Raw genomic sequence first — 20,914 nt, forward strand, 5'->3', positions numbered from 1 at the left:
CCTGGGGGTCCTGGATTTGAGTCAGCAGTGCCCTGGAACCAGGAGGGACATCAGGGACAGCAGCAAAGGAGGGGAACAGGTTTCCCCAGGGAATGGTCATGGCCCCAAGGCTGCCAGAGCTCCAGGAGCGTTTGGATAACACCCCCAGAGCCAGGGTGGGATTGTTGGGGTATCCTGGCCAGGGGTTGGATCCCTGTGCATCCCTCCACCCCCAGCCTACAGAGCTGGGAAAGCATCACCAGAGGTTCAAGGACTTCTCTTCTGCTGACAAAAGCATCACCCACTGATGGATTTCCAGGGATCATTCCCATTCCATAACCGCCCTTGGCTGCTGCATGAGGGACACAAGATCTTTGGATGCTGCTCTTTCTTTAAAAAATGACTTGTTTAAGCACTGAGCTCACAGCTCCTGCTGAGGGGGGGCTTTAATTACTGCTGGGCTACTGCCTGTGGGTAAAAGCTTTAATTATATTTAATTACAATTCCCTAAGGGAGAGGGAAAGGGTCCAGCATCTGCAGCCACTGGGGACAGGATGTAAGGAGACAGGAAAGCCAGCTCAGAGGAGAATTCCTGAGCATCCCTCACCCCAGGAGAGATGATTTGTTTAAATCTCAGATGATGGCACTGAGCAGGTTCTACAGCTTCTGCTCTCCCATCCCTTTTCCATCCTTCCCTCTCCTGCAGCTCCACTCGCCCAGCAACGCTCCAGAATGTCCCAGACTGAGGACAGCAGGATTGTCCGTGCTGGTGCCTCGCTAGGAAAACAAAAAGGCTTAATTAAGCAGCTTCATTAATCCCCTAATGAGCTGCTGCCTTCCTGCCTCACTCAGGGCTGTCCATCCTTTCAGGGTCCAACATTCTTGTGAGAGCACTCCCTGATTTTTATCTGAAGGACATCCCCATGGAACAGGGCAGGGGGAAGGGGCACCAGAGCCTCCTTGGCTGTGTTAATGGATCTGTCAGTGTTTTGCTTTGGGGTTGTTTTTGTTTTTAAAGATAATAAATCAATCCAAGCCCCAATTTCGTCCTCTCAGTGCACCCACCAGCATTTCCCTGCAGGGAGGGAGATGTCCCCAGCCTGTCACAGCTTAGGGACAACTCCAGGAGCATCCCTGACCCTTCTCTCAGCAGTCTGGACCTCAAAGCCAGGAGGACCCAGGACAGTCAGACAAGACCAGGCTGGAAGTGAGCTGGAGCTTTGGGAGGGTCATGGAGAAAGCTGGAGCCACCCACACTGGCTCTGTCCCTGGGCTGAGGTGACAGAGGACAGGGAATGGTGGCCACAGAAGGGCCCAGCCTGGTGACTGAGGCTCATTTAAGGAGAAACAAACTTGTTTCTGATTTGTACAAAACTGCTTTAATAACAAACCAGCTGGAAATACCTTTGGGTGCATTTCTGGAGCCATCAAACATCCCATGTGCAATTCCCAGGCCTCTCCCAGGCCTGGAAGGATGAGGGACTTCTCAGGCACCTTCTCCCAGTGCAGAACATCCCCAGGGAGGGCTTTGTCCTCGAGACACACAAAAATCCCCTTCAAGACCCTCCACTGAGGACAGTTTTCCTTCCAGCCACTCGAGTGTGGGCTGGAGATGACTCTGTGACGTGCTCTGGCTTTGAGGCTCCTCATTTTGGGAGTGATTCCACTGCCACCACCCTTCCCATCCCCAAAGCCCCACAGAGGGAGCCCAGCAGCAGCAGCAGCTTCAGGAAACGGCGCTTCCAGACCGGAGCCAGCCCGGCCGAGTCCCTGAGACACTGGAAAAGGTCTTGATGGGTCCTGATCCCAACCAGGGGGTTGGAGAAAGGAGAATCCAAACCTCAGCAGCCGCTGGGCGAGGGAGCGAAGAAATACACAGCCAGGAGGATGAAGTAAACCATCACCAGCACCGTGCCTGGGGCAGACAGAGAGGGGTGGAGGGAGTTACTCCCTGGAGCAAGGAGGGACATGGGTTTAAGACCTGCTGTGGTCTGGATTAGCCCTCTATAGAGGAATTTCATGGTTCTCTACAAAGTATCAATTAAAATGGAGTTTGAAACATTTTAAAGGGGGAAATGGGAGGGATTGCCCTTGGAGCTGCTGCAGGGGGACAGCTCCAAGATGGTCAACCAAGAGCCCAGGATCATTCAGGTCACCCTAGAGAACCCCAACAAGCAGATGAGCCCAGGGTTGGACCCAGGAGCTCCCCATCCCACATCCCAGGGAATTTAGGGATACTCCAAGTCCCACAGCAGCCCTGGGGGAGGTGGTCACCTTGGAAATAGTCACATTTGCCATCCATGAAGATGTAGTTCATGAGCACCACGCTGAACATGCTGGCGTAGACATGGAGGTCGCTGAAGACGAGCGTGAAGTTGGTCGGCTGCGAGGAAGAGGATTTGGGGTTTACAACCAACCAGGACAGCCCCACACTGACTCTGTCTGGGGACTGGTGTCACCCCTTAAAGCCTCCCTGCCACACCTCCCCAGGGTGGGGACAGCACCAGGAGACATCTGACCCCACTTCCCCTGCACTGAGCAGAGGGGAGGTGCTGGGGAGGGCAGCTGTGACCTTTCCATGTCCCCAACCCTGCTGCAGGAGCTCTCTGCTGGGGCAAGGGAAGGGCAGCTGTGTCCTTTCCATGTCCCCAACCCTGCTGCAGGAGCTCTGTGCTGGGGCAAGGGAAGGGCAGCTGTGTCCTTTCCATGTCCCCAACCCTGCTGCAGGAGCTCTGTGCTGGGGCAAGGGAAGGGCAGCTGTGACCTTTCCATGTCCCCAACCCTGCTGCAGGAGCTCTGTGCTGGGGCTACTCACGTAGAAGATGGTGAAGAGCACCAGGATGGGGATCTGGAGCATGCAGACCTGCACCGCGATGGAGTTCCCGATCTCGATGCTGGGGAGGAAGGACAACTTAGGGGCTGCCAAGCACTGGGTCTCTGGGTGAGAAAATCCCAAACCACAGAGCCCATCCCGTTCTGACACCATTTTTTGGGTGACCTTTTGGTCTCCTTGAAGACAAGCTGAGACAGAATCTGACCCACCAGCAGCCGGGCAGCCCAGCATGGGCACCAAGGCACAGCGATGGGACTGGGCCAGGGCACCCCAAAAGCCATCCTTGGAGCCACCTCACCTCAAGCTCAGATTGTTCTGCAGGGCAAACTGGATGCCATTGACGATCTCTGGCAGCTCGGGCACCATCGCCAGCACGGTGACACCGATGAAATACTGCGGGGAAGAGGTGACATCAGCCTGGGCAGGACCACATCCAAACCAACAGTGCAGAGCAGCTTTCCCCCACTGCTTTTGGGGCTCCAACCACAGCCAGGGCAGGTCCCCATCCCTGGAGGGCACATCCTGGTCCTTGGGGACACCCAGACCCTGCTCACCTGTGAGATGGTGGAGTTGGTGAGGATGGGGCTGATGTGCTCCGTGGCCAGGTCAGCACAGGCAGACATGCAGAGGGTGGAGAGCAGGAGGATGACCAGGGCTCGCCAGCGGGACCAGTGGACCACGGCGCTGTGGTGATGGCCAGGCACTGTGGACAGAGCAGAGATGTGTGGGACACTCCAGAGCAGTGACAAGAGCAGCCAGGACATCTGGGGACACTCACTGTGACAGTCGCTGACGTGGATGTCGTAGATGTGCGTGTGGGTTTTGAGGGTGAAGAAGAGCCCGATGAGGTAGGCAGCAGGGAGCAGGATAGACACCGTGTACACCAGGGGTCTGCGGGACACAGGTGACACCGTCAGCGCCACCAGGGTCTGGCATGGAGACCCCAGGGGACTCCCCCTGGGGATGGAGGAAATGGGACACTGGATCATCGGGAGGACTGCAGGAACACAACCAAACCCAGGAGGTGCCACCCCAATGTGGGGACAGCCCTGTCCCCACCGCAGTGGACACTCACTGGACGTGGCTGTAGTAGAGGGTGCCGTTGTTGTCCATCTGCAGAGAGAGCACCCATCAACAGGGATATGGGGGACAAGGGACAGCCCCGCTGCCACCACCCAGCACGAGAGCCAGGGGGGTTCAGAGCATCCCTGACCCCAAATTTCCCCTGGTCCCCACTCACCAGGTCAAAGTGACAGTTGTGACAGAGGTAGTGGCCCAGCGGGTTCTGGGTGACGTTGTGGCACTCGCCACACACCAGCTTCCCGTACACCTTGGAGAAGAGCGTTGGGGCAAAGACACCTGCAGGGACAGCACATGGAGCAGGAACCCACCCTGGTGGGACCCCCCCAAACCTGGGGACAACCCCGTCCCCAAACTCACCTCCCACAGAGAGGAAGAGCAGGGCCGAGCTGACGCCCGCAGAGCGGCTGTTGAACCGCTGCTCCTGGTGCCGGATGCCCCCGATCACCATGCACAGACCCTTGGGGATGGAGGACAAAAAACCCCCCCAGAATAAATCCCCCATCAGAGCTTCGCTCACAGTCCCCTCCCAACTCTCAATGCCACCCATCTCACCGGCACAAAGAGGACACAGCCCACCAGCGTCCCTGTCAAAGCAGACTTGACCACCTCGGCATAGCAGCGGTTGCCCTCACGCGAGCCCTTGATGAGGGCGGTGATGTAGAAGGTGAGCTCGGTGATGGAGCCGAACGTGGCGTTCACCACCGCCCCCACCGCAAAGTTGCTCTGGGCTGAGATGCTGGACAAGAGGAAAAGGGTGTCAAAAGCAGGGAGTGTCCCCACTTTGGCCCCGAGTGTCCCCCGTCACCGCTCACCTGGCGATGGCCATGCCGATGTAGTAGGAGAGGGGCATGATGGAGAGCAGGGCCAAGGTGAACTTGACGGCGGAGCCCGTCAGGTGATTGGGGCTGTCCACATAACCCAGCACCAGCGTCACCAGCACCAGGGGCAGCAGGTCTGGGGCACCCAGTCAAGGACACAACGGAGGGGGGGTGGATTTGGGGTCACTCCCCACCCATCCCGCTCCAGCTCCCAGGAGGATACTGACGGCGAAGACGTTGATGCCGTCCACGGCGTATTTGTAGTAGTAGGGGTTGGCGGCGCGGTAGCAGCAGAGAATCACCTCTCCCTCCAGAGGCACCTCTGTCTGCAGAGGGACAAGAGGGTCACCAGGGCCACCCCTCCAGCCCAAAATCCCCCCCTGGGGCGGAGTGTGGGACCCTCACCCTGCCCAGAGTCACCCACCATCCTCAGGCGGCGGATGAGCGCGCGCTCCGGGGGCAGCAGCAGGACGCGGGAGGCGGCGCGGGCGCTCAGCTTGGCCACGGGGATGAGGACGATGAGGAGCCACGCGGTGACGCACACGAGCCCGTGGGCCAGCGCCAGCGGCGGGTAGCCCAGGCACAGCCACGCCGCGGTGCCGGCACAGTGCTGTTAAAGGGAGGTCACCTTCAGGGATTGACCCCCAAAACGCTGACCCCAGCAGGAGGAAGGCGCCCATGGACACCTTCCCCACCGCGCTGGGGGCTCCGGGGGTGACGTCAGCGCGTCCAGCACGGGGCTCACCCAATATCCGGTGCCCACCCGGCACCGTGGGAGCCAGCGGCGCGGTGTGGGACCCCCCAGCAGGGCTGAGCTCTCCCCCACGCCGGCCTCACACACCTGGTGGGATTTGGGAACCTGGGGAGAGGGGGGATGTCAGGGTGTGCACCCCGAGACCCCCCCAGGGGACCCCCAAGGCCCCCTTACCTCCACTTTCTGGATCACTTTGCCAAAGGGCCAGAGGAAATACCCGGCCAGGTCCCAGCAGAGCCGCCCTGCAGGGACACGACCATCAGTGTCCTTCCAGCTACAGGGACATTCCGTGGAGAAGGGACCCAGGAGAGCCCAGCACCCATCAGTGCAGTTCTGTGCCCATCCATGGGGGTCCCAAATATGGAACTCACCATAAGGAGCCCCCAGGACAGTGAGGAACATCACGGCAGCCACGAGGATGTAGAGGAGCGAGAGCCACCAGCCAAAGAGCAGCAGGTAAAGGACATTCCCACACGTCAGCGTGGACCCTGTGGGAGAAAAGGCACCACATGTGACCCTTGTTACCTGCCCAAATCCACACTGCCACCACCCAGGGTTGTCCCCAAGGCCACCCACCTCCAGAACCCCGGATGACATTGAGGTCAGAGTAGAGCTCCTTGACAATCTCCGATCGGTCCTCCCAGGGCCGCGCCGTCACGTGGCTCTTCCATTTCTTGAAGCCAAACTGCAGAGAGATGTTTGGTTTTGGGGGGTGGGATGAGTGAAAAGGAAGAAAATTAAAACCCATGACACCCCTCCAGGAGCACCCATGGGTGCCACCACCCACCTTGTAGTTGTTGGAGAGCTTGTTGGCCTCCACGGCGTTCTCGGCCGTCAGGGTGGTTTTCACCACGCAGCTCTCGCACACCTCCTCCGAGTGCTGCTGGCAGCAGGACGGGGTGGACGTGGCTGTGGGTGACACTCAGGGTCACAGCGGGTGGGGGACCCCCCCAGGACCCCACATCCAGCCCATCCCACACCCAACCTACCTGTGGGGACACGGGGACGGTGCAGGTGGCAGCCCAGCTCCCCCAGGTCTCCCTGCACGTTGTTGATGGCAGCGCAGTGCCGGTCACAGAGGGAGCCCCGGCGGGGGCCATCGCTGTCACCGCGGGAATCCGGGACCTTGGGAACATCTACGGGAGCCGTGGAGTCACCCTGGGGCCACATCCCCAACCCCTGCCCGGGCTCAGCACCGCAGGACATCCAAGTGCTGCCCTGCTGGGGCGTCACTTGTCCCCCCAAACCCCGCGGGGAGCACGCAGAGCTGCCAGCGCGGTACCCAGGCGATGCTCAGGAGGAGAAACCTCACCAGCACCCGGTAGGCGGCGGGGAAATCCCGCTCGGAGCCCGGTGTGGGGGTCGGGAGGTACCCGGGGATGGGGGGGGACCCCCGGTGGTGCCCGGGGATGGGGGGACCCCCGGTAGTGCCCACCCAGCCGCAGAGACCCCTCCCCGCTCACCGGGCGTGTCCTGCGCGCAGCAGCAGCGGCGGCGGCGGCCGGGCTCGGTGTCGGTGGCCATGGCGAGTGCAGCAGGTGCAGGGCCGGTGGTCCCGGTCCGGCCCGGCCCGCCGGAATTTAACGGGCGGGGCCGGACATGCGCGCCCCCGGGAGCCGCCCCCAGCCCAGCGGGAGGGGCCGCACCGCCCCCGCCGCGGGTGGGACGCACCTGGTAACGGTGCGGGAATAGGGGAGAGGGGGAATAGGGGAGAGGGGTGCGGGAATAGGGGAGAGGGGGAATAGGGGAGAGGGGTGCGGGAATAGGGGAGAGGGGGAATAGGGGTGCGGGAATGGGGGAGAGGGGTGCGCGGTGGTTCGGTGTGCGCGGGGATGGGGTGCGCGGTGTTTCGGGGTGCGCAGGTGAGAGGATGCGGAGATTGGAGTGTGCGGGGACCGCGGTGCGAGGTGGAACGGGGTGCAGAGAGAGCGGGGTGCGCGGTGTTTTGGGGTTCAGAGAGAGCGGGGTGCGCTGGATTTGGGGTGCAGAGAGAGCGGGGTGCGCGGTGTTTTGGGGTGCAGAGAGCAGGCTGCGCAGTGTTTTGGGGTTCAGAGAGAGCGGAGTGCACAGGATTTGGGGTGCAGAGAGAGCAGGGTGCGCTGGATTTGGGGTGCAGAGAGAGCGGGGTGCAGAGAGAGCGGGGTGTGCGGTGTTTTGGGGTTCAGAGAGAGCGGGGTGCGCGGTGTTTTGGGGTGCAGAGAGCGGGCTGCGCAGTGTTTTGGGGTTCAGAGAGAGTGGAGTGCACAGGATTTGGGGTTCAGAGAGAGCGGGGTGTGCAGGTTTTGGGGTGCAGAGAGAGCGGGGTGCGCAGTGTTTTGGGGTGCACCGTATTTGGGGTTCAGAAAGAGCGGGGTGCGCAGTGTTTTGGGGTGCGCCGTGTTTTGGGGTGCAGAGGGAGCGGGGTGCGCAGTGTTTTGGGATGCAGAGGGAGCGGGGTGCGCCGTGTTTTGGGGTGCGCAGTGTTTTGGGGTGCGCCGTGTTTTGGGGTTCAGAAAGAGCGGGGTGCGCAGTGTTTTGGGTTGCGCCGTGTTTTGGGGTGCAGAGAGAGCATGCTTGGCGGTGTATGGGGATACCCAGGTGAGAGGGTGCAGATCTTGGGGTGCCAGGGGACCAGGGGGCACAGGGATATGGGGTGTGTGGTAAATCGGTGTGCCCGGAATTGGGGTGCAGAGCTGGGGCTGCAGGAACAGGGGGGGTGCGATGTGTCGGGGCACACGGGGAGCAGGGGGTGTGGAGTGTTGGGGTGCACGGGGAGCAGGAATGGGGTGCACGGGGTGTCGGGGGGGCACCAGGACTGGGGTACACAGGGATCTGGGAGTGGGGTGCAGAGTGCATTGGATGTGTGAGGTTGTGGGGTGCACAGGGACTGACTGGGGAGTGGGATATATTGGGGTGCAGAGAGAGTGGGGGTTGTGATGTATTGGGGTGTGCAGGGAGCAGAGTGTGCCAAGTATTGGGGTGCATAGAGACTGGGATGTGTGAGGTATTGGGGTGTGTGAGGTATTGGGGTACACAGGGACAGGGATGTGTGAGGTATTGGGGTGTGTGAGGTATTGGGGTGTGGGATCTGTTGCGGTGCACAGGGACTGGGATGTGTGAGGTATTGGGGTGTGTGAGGTATTGGGGTGTGGGATATATTGGGGTGCACAGGGACTGAGGGGTGTGAAACACAGAGTATTGGGGTGCACAGGGACAGGGATGTGGGATCTATTGGGGTGCACAAGGACTGGGAAGTGTAATCTATTGGGGTGTGTGATCTATTGGGGTGTGGGATCTATTGGGGTGTGAGATGTACTGGGGTGTGGGATTTATTGGGGTGCACAGGGACTGGGGGGTGTGGTATGTATTGGGTGTGGGATCTATTGGGGTGTGATCTATTGAGGTGCACGGGCACTGGGATGTGTGAGGTATTGGGGTGCACAGGGACAGGGATGTGGGATCTATTGGGGTGCACAAGGACTGGGAAGTGTAATTATTGGGGTGTGTGATCTGTTGGGGTGTGGGATGTGTTGGGGTGCACAGGGACTGAGGGCTGTGAAGCACAGAGTATTGGGGGGCACAGGGACTGAAATGTGTGAGGTATTGGGGTGTGGGATGTATTGAGGTGTGATCTATTGGGGTATGAGATGTACTGGGGTGTGGGATCTCTTGGGGTGTGGGATGTACTGGGGTGTGTGAGGTATTGGGGTGTGGGATCTGTTGGGGTGCACAGGGACTGGGGTGTGTGAGGTATTGGGGTGTGGGATCTATTGGGGTGCACAGGAACTGAGGGGTGTGAAGCACAGAGTATTGGGGTGCACAGAGACTGGGATGTGTGAGGTATTGGGATGTGGGATGTATTGAGGTGTGATCTATTGGGGTGCATGGGCACTGGGGTGTGGGATCTGTTGGGGTGTGGGATGTACTGGGGTGTGAGGTGTACTGGGGTGTGGGATCTGTTGGGGTGTGATCTATTGGGGTGTGAGACTTATTGGGGTGTGGGATGTACTGGGATATGTGATGTATTGGGGTGTGGGATCTATTGGGGTGTGATCTATTGGGGTATACAGGCACTGGGGTGTGGGATCTATTGGGGTGTGGGATCTATCAGGGTGGGATCTATTGGGGTGCACAGGCACTGGGATGTGTGAGGTATTGGGGTGTGTGATCTATTGGGATGTGTGATCTATTGGGATGCACAAGGACTGGGATGTGGGATCTGTTGGGGTGTGGGATCTATCAGGGTGGGATCTATCGGGGTGCACAGGCACTGGGATGCGTGATCTATTGGGGTGTGGGATCTACTGGAGTGTGTGATCTTTCAGGGTGGGATCATTGGGGTGTGGGATCTATTGGGGTGCACAAGGCTCCATCTGGGGGCTTTGTAGGATCCCAAGAGCACAGAGGGATACGGGGTTCTGGGAACCCCAAAACCATTCAGGATCCTGGGGCTGCAGAGCCCAGAGCACCCAAAGGTGCCCTATGGGACGGGCTTTCCCAAAGGATCCCAAATTTTTGGTGAAAGAAGAGATTTCTGCACTTCCAAGTTTTTAGAACATGAGACTGACAGAGCTCAGGGGGCTGTGCTGTCCTTGAGGAGGGAATTTTGGGGTAAAACCCAGCTAAATCTGGTTATTGACTGTTCCTCTTTGGTACATGGATGGATGTGGTGATGCTGAAGGCAAGAAAAACCCCAAAAATTGTTTTGATTAAAAAAAACAAACTCATTTAATACAAGAACCAAATATGCCATTTTGTTACCAGTTGGAAAAAAACCCCAGGTCCCCCAGGGAAGAGAGATGGAGTCACCAAAACCAGTCAGTCACCAAAAAAACAGCAAAGTTCCAAAAATTCCTCTTTCCCTCCCATCAGTAAAAAAAATACAGTACAATAATTCCATTCCAAAAAAAAAAATACAGTACATTTCTAAAATACTCATTTACCAGAATTTACAACAAATTCTCCCGGTGCCCCTTAGAGAAATTTGATAAATATTAATTGATCCTTTCTTTGAAGCAAATCCAAGTGCTTTTACCTAAAAAAAATGTACATTCCCAAAATCCTGTGGGTGTGTAGAGCCTGGTTTCCCACTGAGGTGCATAAAGCTCCCAAATTAGGTGGTGATTAGTGAAAAAAAAACGAAGGAAAATTAAAATTCAACAGCAAAGGCAGGTGAGAGTTGGTGGCAGTGAAGGTACCCGGGGAGTTCAGAGCTCACAAAATTTTGTACAAAAAAAATGAAAATAAAAATTGAAAAGATAAGCAAAATTCTTATTTGCTGAACTCAGCAAGCCAAAGGTGATTTTTGTCCTTCCTTTTCAGCTGCAGGGGTTGGAAATCACAATCACACCAATAATCAGGGATAAAATTAATTGGTTTTTATCATGCAGAATAAAATGAAACAAAACTGAGGCTGAGCTTCCGGATTTGGAATTTCTTGGCTGCTGAAGTTGTCCAAGTTGTTTTATCCTTCCGAGTGCTCTCAGCTGGGCACAGCCTTGGTTTGGTTTAGTCTGAGCTCAGTAAAACTCAGTTTAAACAGGTTGAAGAGAGGAGCAGGAAAGAGAATTCCTGCCTGGAGCTCATTCCCAGGAGCATTTCCACGGTGAAATATTCTGTGGAATTCCTTGACAAAATCCAGATGGGAATTACAGGCACTTCCTCCCTCTGTCCACAAAGCTGAGCTTAAATTTATCCTGTTTAAGTCCAAGTTCACCTCTGGAGCTGTGTCCCGTTATTCCCCAAAGATCCACAGGATGTTGACTCCTGATAAACCCAGATTTACACGCCTGCAAAACCCAAAGGGATCAGAATTAGACATTTTTATTAAAAAGCTGCTGTTAATTTGATTTTAATTAATGTTAATTATCACCCCAACTGCGGTGGTTTGGGTGTGACACCGCTCTCATCTTGTTCCCATGGGATACCTACCCCAACATCCCAGATTCCTTGGTTTTTATGATGTACAGGAACATCAGCAAGGTGTGGAACATGTTGTTCCTGCCCTGGAGCCACAGAAAGAAACAAGGATTTAGAAATTAAAACAATTTAAAACAATCTCAGAATTTGTGGAACATGTTGTTCCTGCCCTGGAGCCACAGAAAGAGACAAGGATTTAGAAATTAAAACAATTTTAAAAAATCTCAGCATTTTCCCAGTTTGGAAATTTGCACTGGCCAGAAGAGGTGACATCACCCACCAGGGATTGTGATTTGGGGTTTTACAAGAAATTGGCAAAAAATTAATGAGAGGAAGCTCCTGCTTAGGAATTCCTGTCTCCTAAATAGATTTAATTAGATTTAATAGATAAATTAAATAGATAAATATAATAAATATCAGATAAAAATATATAAATATATATTATATATAACATAAATATATAAAATTAATTTATATAAATATATTATATAATATATATAATTTATATAAATATATAATATATAACATTAATATATATAATTTATATAAATACATAATATATAAATATTAATTTATATAAATTATATTATATATATTATTTATATAAATTTATATAATATGTAACATATAAATGTTATATGTTACATGTTATAAAACATAAATATGTTACATGTTATGTCATAAATACATATATAATATATAAATATATAATTTATACAAATTTATATTATATAATATATATAACTTATATATATTATATAATATATAAATATAATTTATATCGATTTATATAAAATAATGTTATAAATATTATGTATATAATAATTTATTATATTATAAAGAAATATAATAAATTATATTACAAATATAAATTTAATAGATAAATTCAATAGATAAATTAAATTACTACCCCAGGTAGCAATCAGCAGCAGAGCACTGGGCAAAGACCAAGCTGGACCAGCCTCTGTGCAAATGGACAACAAAAATTGTGTTTGGGATTTGAAAAGACCCCAAATCATTCCTGGAAATGATTCCTGAGAGCAGGAGGAGAATAAAACCCCCAGACCTTGGGCAGGCTGTAGACGTGGCACTCGTAGATCAGCTCGTAGTGGGGTGGGTTGATGCTGCTCTGGTAGATGCAGAACAAGTTTTCATTTGAAGTGTCTGAATTAAAAATTAATTAAAAAAAAAAAAAAACAGATTTCAGAGGTGCTGCTGTGATGCCCAGAGGAAAAGAGCAGCTCCAGGCCAGCCCAGTACCTGGTTTATCCGGAGTCTGGATGAAGTGCTGGGAAGTGAAGGTTTTGCCGTCGGGATACTTGGGGTGAGGAGGGAGCCTGGAGTCCAGGTAAGTGCAGAACACGTGCATCAGGATCTGGGTAAAAACAACCAAATCTCACTGGAATGGCCCCAAAACCCAGCAGCTTCCTCCCCATGAGCCCAAGAGTTAATCCCAGTCTTGTGCTGACAATGCTGGTTTAACCCCAGTCTTAGGAGCAGCATCATCAATTCCAGATTTGAGCAGAGGAGCTCAAAATCGGCTCTGCCCACCCCAAACCCCGCAAGGAAACTTCTCCCTTTTCCTCATGGAAAAGTCTGGGCTGGCCACAAGTCTTAGCAATGCCAAAATTGTGAAATAAAGTTTTAGGATGAGCATCCAGAAAACCAGGGGGAAGCCTGAGGGTTGTTTTAGCCCTTTTTGGAGAGTTCTCAATATTTTATTGTGGGTAACATCAGTAAAATGTCTGTGATCTGGTGCTTTCTGTGCTCCTTATACCCAACAGGATCTGTTTGACAGGGAAAAGAGAAGATTTGCTGGAAATAATGCCACAAATCTTAAAAAAATCTGGAGCTCACAGCACTGTACTACCCACAATTACCAAAAAATGTGAAATTGTCTATTTGTTTATTTATAATAGCCTTAAATTAATATCAAAACTTCTTTATTTGCACTTTTGAGCTGTTGCTGCTTATCAGGACACTCAGAGCTGCTCCACAGCTGGGACAATTCCAAATATTTAACCATGTTCCCAAAGAGAAAATCAAATCCAATTTCAAGGTTGATTTTCCACGTGCAGCAATGGAATCTTTTGAATTATCCAGCAGAAAAGCTGCAAAGCTCCATTCTCTGATTTTCCCACGTTTCTCGAAGATTTCCTGGCTGCTCCCTCCAAACCCTATCCCAAAATCCAAGGAGCTTTAAGCCCTGGGATGCAGGATTCCCTGGAAACTCACCGAGGAGTCGGTGGGAAGGTCGGTGTCCCATTTCCTGCCCTTGAAATCCCCTCCTCCGTTCCATCGGAAGGAGCTCATGCATCCTCCCTGGGAAAGTTCTGGAAGCAACAACAGTTACTCACTTCCTGGAGAGTGGAAAGGGAATCGAAACAAAGGGGTGCAGGAAATGGGGGAAATTCCCAGGATTGATGGGGAAGTTATTGATAAAATGGGGATAATAATAAATATAGTAATGATATCTTTACATATATGTATGTATAATAAAAATAATAAAATTAATAATTTTATTTAATAAATATATTAAATAAAATTAATAAATTCGTTAAATAAAATTAATAAATTCGTTAAATAAATATAATAAATTATATTTATTAAATAAATCTATTATAATATATAATGATCATATAATATATAATGACTATATTATAATATATGGCTATATTATAATACAATGTACTATATAATACAGATAATATAATAATATATGATAAATTTATTAATATATTATATAATAAATAAAATAAAATATAATAAATAAGATAAAAAATAAAAAATATAAATAAAAAATAAAATAAAATAATATAAATTTAAAAATAATAAAAAATATAAAAACCATAAAACAAAAACCGTAAAATAAAATAAAAACCATAAAATAAAATAAAAACCATAAAATAAAATAAAACCCATAAAATAAAATAAAAAAATAAAATAAAAAAAATAAAAATATAAAAATAAAAAAAATAAAAAAAATAAAATAAAATTTAAAAAAATAAAATAAAGAAAATTAAATAAAAAAAAATAAAATAAAAAATAAAATAAAAAAATAAAATAAATAAAATAAAAAAATAAAATAAAATTAAAAAAATAAAATAAAAAAATAAATAAAATAAAATAAAATAAAATAAAATAATAAAAGGGGTGAAGTCACAGGAGGATTTTTGTTCCCAGAGTGATTCAATCCCTTTGCACCCTGAGCAGGCAGGAGGAAATCATGGAATGGTTTGGATTGTTGGGAAACTGAAGGATCATCCAGGGGGACAGGGACACCTCCCACTCTCCCAGGCTGCTCCAGTGTCCAACCTGGCCTTGGATGGATCCAGGGATCCAAAACGAAAATGTTCACTGCAGTATGGGAAATGTTTGGAAAAATGAGACAAAAGTTTGGAAAAACAGGCACAGCACAAACCTCTGATCCTTTCCACCAAATATTCCTGGTTTGGGGTGAGATCCAGGTACTGCACCAGGGCGTTGAGGGTCGGGATGAGCGGAGCTTTCACCAGGGCTGCCTGTTTGAGGCTGCTGATGCTGGCTTCTGCAACACAGGAACCTCAGCAGAGCCTTCCCAGCGCTCCCAAACCTCCCTCTGTCCCCCCACACCAGCACAAAACCCCTCCCACCAAATACAGGGAAACTGAGACAAGTGGGAGAAATCAAAGTGAAAATTAAAGGGGTTTTTTAAGCACTTTGCAATGGTAGATTTTGAGGAAACACTTTAAGAAGAACCCAAAAAGAGGGTTTTTTAGAATTTAATTAAAGGGCAGCACATCAAATCTACTGCTCAGTTCATCTGAAACTGCAGGAGAAGCAGCTGCTACAGAATCCTAACCTGGCATGAAAAACACAACTCCAGTTCATCAGAATTTTTTTAAAAATTTATTTTTTTTAATTTTAAAAAATTTTTAAAGAACCCAGTTCTTTCAGGATTTGTCGTGATTTGAAGGAAGAACCTGGAAAAGCACACAGCAGTGAGATTTTTGGGAGCAAAATTTACAGCATCTGTCTTTAAAATCCTTTCTGACTGATTTATAATTATTATTAATGATAATTTGAGCTGTAAAATTAAATTTATTGGGGAAATAAGAAAGAGGTATTTAAAAATTTTACCCAAGTGCCCAAGCATTGATATTTATAGAAGTATTATAAAAAACCTTCCCAGCTTAACAAAATGCAGGAGGTGGAACAAAGACAACACCAAAAGAGAGCAGAAATGGAATAAAAGTATTTCCCAGATCTAATTTATGTAACACCCATTCCAAGGGAATTCCCAGGCTGCTGATCCTACCTCCAATCTGCAGTTCTGGACAGCCCATCCTCCTCAGCTGAGTGCTCACAGATTCCATCTCTTCCACAAGTGGCACCAGAATGGTGTCATTGATCCACTAGGAAGAAAAAAGGGGAAAATTCCAGCTCAGAAGCAACAGGAATGTTTAATAAATCCCTCAGCTTAAACCCTACAATCATCCCCACCACGACCACAAAGCAGCTGAACAGAAACACTGATGCCAATCAAGGAGGGAAATAATTTAATTTAATTTAATTATCAAGCTAGGCAGAATTTAAGTGATCCTTTAACAGCCTCTGAAAAGGCAGAAAATTCAATGTACAGGAGTTGGGAAAACCCATCTGTACCAGGTAAAGCTTTTCTGGACTATGAGGAAAGGGGATTACGAATCACAGCCCTCCAAGCACAAACTGGTGGATCCAGTTCCTCTCCTGTTTGCTCCAGGATATCAGGGAGATGATAAATTTGTGAGATTTGTGTGTGACAGACCACCCCAACACTCAGACAAGCACTGCAACCCTTCCCATCTCAGGCACACGGAGGAATTTTCCCACTGCACTTGGAATTCCTCTGAGAGGGACTTACATTCCTGAATTTCGCTGTCCAGGAATCCATGTGATCCAGGAGCTGCCGGTTCATTGTCACCCGTGCCCAAACCTGTGGAAAGGTTTATTAAATCCATAAGAAAACCTCACAGAACACAGAGTTTTTGGTGTCTGTGACAATTCCTGCTGCTTACAAAAGAAAGGAGCCGGCTGAAAGCTGGAGGAGTTTTCCCCCCCACATTCCTGGCCTGGCTCAAATCCAAACTTTTCCACAAAGGTATGTTTAAAAATCCCATTTTTCCCTCTTGACCGTTTTTTCCTGTGGAATTTACCTCTTCTGCAGCCTGTTTGGAGCTCAGATCAGCTTCATCCTTGTGTGCAGAAGGAGCCTGGGACCTGCAGGCCAGCTGATACTGGAACTTCCTCAGGATCTGTGCGTGGTCTGCCATAGACCGGCTGTAGTTCCAAAAGGTTGGGCTGCTGGAGGGAGAGCTGGAATCTGAGCTTCCTGAAAAGATTAATTCATTAAGAAGTTAACTTCAATAATTGCCAAGTGATTCTGGAACAAACAGCACAGGGACAACAGGTGAGTGTGAGTGAATACACTGAAATCACTCTGCAGAAAGACTGGATTCACCCTTATCTTGATTGTCCCCATCCAGGACAAAAATTTACTGGGTGTAGTTCATCCTCTTTATCCTTATCTTGATTGTCCCAATCCAGGAGAAAAATCTGCTGGATTCAGCCCCTTTATCTGAAACCACCTGGACAAAATCCCCCTCTTATCAAGGTGATCTTATCTCAGTCCATTACAGGAAACAATTGCTACAGAGATAATCCATCAGCATTCCCATGCTTAGATCCTGTTCCAAGGAATAACTGGAGAAGGAGAAACAATGGGGTTCTACCTCCAGCCCCAATTCCTCACTAGGAGCAGGTCCTTTGCCAGGCTCACAGGTGATCCATAAATGGCCTTTTCTTTCCTGGTACTTCTCCCATCACAAAAGCCAAACACCTCTTCCCTTCCAAGCTTTTCCCACCAAACTCCTCGATTTACCTAACTGAACTCGGTGCTGTTTCTCCTCCTCGTTCCTCAGGAAGGTGTCCAGGGATTTGACATCTGTTATGCAGTCGTCTTTGTAGGTGGAATTGTTGTACAGAATGGGGGAGAATCGGTAGTGAGACCTTATCCCACCACTGTCCACAGGCCCAACACTCATGGAATAGGGAGATCCATTGGGAGAGTGGCTGAAGCTGGAAACCTTGGGGAAAAAACAACAACAACAAAAATAATTAATTTTTTTTTCCTCTTTTACAAGGCTCAAGCCGTGCCCTTAGGATTTTCCCTGCTCATTACCTTGCTGTAGCTGCTGCTGGGTGAGTAAGTGCCAGAGGGGCTGTGAGAGGGGCTGGTCCCTGCCAGAGCCTGCAGCTGGGGGCTGTATCCGCTCAGGCAGCTCCCAGAGAACTTGGGGCTGGAGCTGGGCGAGCGTGAGGGGCTGTAGCTCAGCACACACTGGCCCTGGATCGGAGGGGACGGCGTCAGGGACAGCACCCTCTTGGCTGCTGCCTCCCGTGGAGGGGTGATTTGGACAGCTGCAAGGGAAGCACCAGCAGGGTTACAAGTGAGGATGCAGCAGCCTCGGATTGCTCTTCTTTAAACACTGAATAATTGTGATTTAATGGTAAAAGGGACGCTGAAAACCTGGTCCCTACAGAACTCAGATAAAACTGAGAGCTGTGACCTCCAACTGGGAATAAATCCCACTGGGGGGGTTCTCTAATATTCCATCAGCTCCTCCACCTTCCCACTGTTCTCATCTTTACCATGCTAATTGATGTCTCAATTATGTAAAAGGTAATTAGTTCCACCCCACATAGCCATAAACCAAACAACACAGAGCCCAACTGAACAGAACAACCCTGCACAGAACAACCCCAAACACCCAGCTCAGTTTACAGCTCCTGTCAGAGAAGAAATTCAGAATAAAGAACCCAGAAGAAGAACAAAAAACCATGAAAAAGATTAAAAAGAGGGTTTATTCCCCACCTGCCTTGCGCAGCCAGCCCATGATCTGCTGGCTGGGACTTGTGACCAAGCTGGTTGGTGCTGCAGTGTAGGTGAAGTACCTCCAGAAATCAAACAGGGCATTGAGGCTGAACAGGGCTGCCAGGGCAAATTCTGCAAGAAACACACCAGTTTCTGTCATGGTTTGAGCAAAAATTACATTATCTGCAGAACCAGGCTATGTCTATTAAAAACAGGTCATTATTAGTGCTGCCAGTTTGGGGAAATATCTAAGATTTCTTCGCTTTCTTAGGCAAGAACCATTGGAGGCAATTCTCCTCAGTGTTGAAATGAATTTATAGGTTTTAAAATTTAATTTTTAAAATGGGATTTTTATTTTCCAAAAAAAAAATCGCATGATTCTTGCTTCTTTCTATCCTGTTTGATGGAGTCTCCTCTGAAACCAGCTTGAATTTTTGTAAAATACCACCCACACCCAGAGCACAACACAGCAGGAAAATAATTCTAAGGCTCTCTAAAGCCTTAATCCACACATTAAAAAAGATTTCATGCATTAAGTAAGTTCTTCCTGCCCTTTCAAGGCAGAGAAAAAGCTGTTATCACTCCTTATCTGCCACTAAAAAGATGGAATTCCAGCAGTTTCAAGCGAGATCACAGAAAGCAAAACAAAGTTTTGGTTTAAAACTCAAACAGAAAAAAAAAACCCTACCTTAAAAAATGACCTCCCAGCAATAAAAATGAGTAAAAAACACTCCTGAAATTTGATTTAAATGCTGCAACGACTCACCAATGTACCAGAGTGGAAAGCAAGTGATGTTGTAATATGTGCTCAGGAGTTTACCAGTCCTGAAAAGCAAAACAAGAAGGGAGAATTTAGCAGAAATTCCATCTTGGGGAATATTTAGGTCTCCACGTGGTGGAATCTTTGCTGGTTTGAATCAGATGGGACAATTAACTCACATTTCAGTGTAGATCATGCCTGCTACGGATAAATTGAGGAATCCCCAGGCCAGCACCACCTTCCTGGTCTCAGCCTGTTTCCTCATCTTCACAGCCAGGTCGATGAGGGAAGTGTCTGGACTCTTATTTGGCGTCATTGTCTGTAAGAACACAGGAAAAAGGCAAAATCTGTGAATTTTTACTCAGCAGAAAGATCCTCAGCCAGTTTATGGAGGAACAGTGTCCATCTTCTCCCTCGTTTTTCAACAATAATATCCTTCAAAAGGAGGAGGGAAAGCTCCTGCCTCCTTCAGGCAAGACCGGTGTTTTTACCGGAAATTCTGACTTATTTCAGTAGGTAACAGAGTGTTTTCTGTCATATGAAACCCACAGATTTTATTTCCTCCTTTATGTCTATTAACACCTTATGCAAAGGAAATAACTCTGACACAGGCAGGCGACCCCCACATCTCCCCCCAAATCTCGATCCTTCCTCCATCCTCAAACTTCACCTTTCCTCCACCTCAAAGCTCTCTTCTTCCTCACCACAAACCTCTTCGATCCTCACCACAAACCTCTCTGATCACCTTCCCCAAATTTAACCTCTCCCGCTTCTCAAACTTCCCCGCCCCAAACCTCTGCTCCTCCCACTCCTCAATCCTCACTTCTCCCCCTCCTCACATTTCATCTCTCCAGATCTCATCGTCCTCTTCCTCAAACCTCTCCGCTCGCCCTCCCCGAATCTTCCTTCTCCAAATTTCACCGCTCCACCTCCCCAAACCTCACCGTCCTCCTCCCAAACCTCCGCTCTTCTTCCTCCCCAGGTTTTACCTCACCTCTGCCCAGATCTGTCCCGCTGGCCCCTCAGGCCGGGCACTTTTTTCCCCTTTCCCCGCCGGGGCTCTCGGCTCCCCTCACGCCGCCGCGGCCTCGCGCTTTCTGCGCCTGCGCGGGCGCTCGCGCCGCGTCACCGGCAGCGCCGGGGGCGGGGCAAAGGGGGCGGGCGCTCGCGCTCTGCTTTTGGCGGGAAGGGCGTGAGGGAGCCGCCATGTTGGGGGGGGCGAAGGAGCCCTCACGGGGACACGTTTTGCTCTGTTTTGTTGGGTTTTTTTAATTGTCTTTATAGCTAAATTGTTTAATTACACATTGCCATGTCAGACCAAGACGTTGCCACGGTCAAGTAAAATTTTAAGGGGTTTTACGTCTGTTTGCACGCTATGCAAGTTTAGTTTCGTATTTCTGCATAGGTATAACTTTGTATTTCTGTGCAAGCACAACTTCATATTTCAAGTGTTGCTGAAACCGTGGGGATAAATAAGACTTTTAACGTTATCTTTTAAAATATGTTAGCAAGTCAGCTGTTTATTCCTGGCCAAAGTTCATGTGTGCGGCTGACAAAGTTCAGGCCTCCATATGAGCCCCAATATAAAACTTTTGTATATACATTTTACCAAGCAAATTAATGTTCATTGGTTCTAAATTGCATCATCCTCTTCATTAATTAGTATTGTGTTCCCTATTAATTTCCTCACTTTTTATATTGATTCCATCCAAATTATTTAGTAATTTTGTTATCTTTTTCTCATACATGGAGTCTCCAACTTTTCAGGCTTTAATTTCCTCTAATTTTCTGGTTACTTCAATATCCTTGAAGGTTCATAAATTTAATATTCCACAAGCCCAGTCCTCAAATTCTTCGTGTCTGTTCATTGAAGTTTGTCAGGGTTAGTTTTAACACA

General features: G+C 49.3%; 2 protein-coding genes across 2 annotated transcripts; both read right to left on the bottom strand.

Moving 5' to 3' along the window:
- Positions 1-644: 644 nt before the first annotated feature.
- Positions 645-7,036, bottom strand: LOC131572905 (uncharacterized). The gene is made up of 20 exons (XM_058826337.1): positions 6,931-7,036; positions 6,457-6,603; positions 6,255-6,376; positions 6,044-6,152; positions 5,839-5,955; positions 5,642-5,709; positions 5,459-5,572; positions 5,138-5,323; positions 4,937-5,039; positions 4,708-4,849; positions 4,448-4,631; positions 4,253-4,352; positions 4,053-4,171; positions 3,888-3,925; positions 3,591-3,703; positions 3,367-3,515; positions 3,111-3,205; positions 2,795-2,873; positions 2,254-2,362; positions 645-1,894 (listed from the first exon to the last, which is right to left on the bottom strand). The coding sequence occupies exons 1-20, from the start codon at positions 6,989-6,991 to the stop codon at positions 1,821-1,823; spliced, it is 2,229 nt and encodes a 742-aa protein (XP_058682320.1). The 5' UTR covers positions 6,992-7,036; the 3' UTR covers positions 645-1,820.
- Positions 7,037-10,730: 3,694 nt separating this feature from the next.
- Positions 10,731-20,127, bottom strand: TMEM209 (transmembrane protein 209). Its single transcript, XM_058827760.1, has 15 exons — positions 20,012-20,127; positions 19,197-19,336; positions 19,024-19,082; positions 18,258-18,389; positions 17,565-17,803; positions 17,265-17,469; positions 16,540-16,715; positions 16,248-16,319; positions 15,663-15,759; positions 14,787-14,912; positions 13,601-13,698; positions 12,626-12,740; positions 12,432-12,529; positions 11,378-11,451; positions 10,731-11,235 (listed from the first exon to the last, which is right to left on the bottom strand). Exons 2-15 carry the CDS (start codon positions 19,331-19,333, stop codon positions 11,181-11,183), a joined length of 1,683 nt encoding a protein of 560 aa, XP_058683743.1. The 5' UTR covers positions 19,334-19,336; positions 20,012-20,127; the 3' UTR covers positions 10,731-11,180.
- Positions 20,128-20,914: the final 787 nt, after the last annotated feature.

Source organism: Poecile atricapillus, chromosome Z (assembly GCF_030490865.1).
Source record: "Poecile atricapillus isolate bPoeAtr1 chromosome Z, bPoeAtr1.hap1, whole genome shotgun sequence".
NCBI classification, from domain to species: Eukaryota; Metazoa; Chordata; class Aves; order Passeriformes; family Paridae; genus Poecile; species Poecile atricapillus.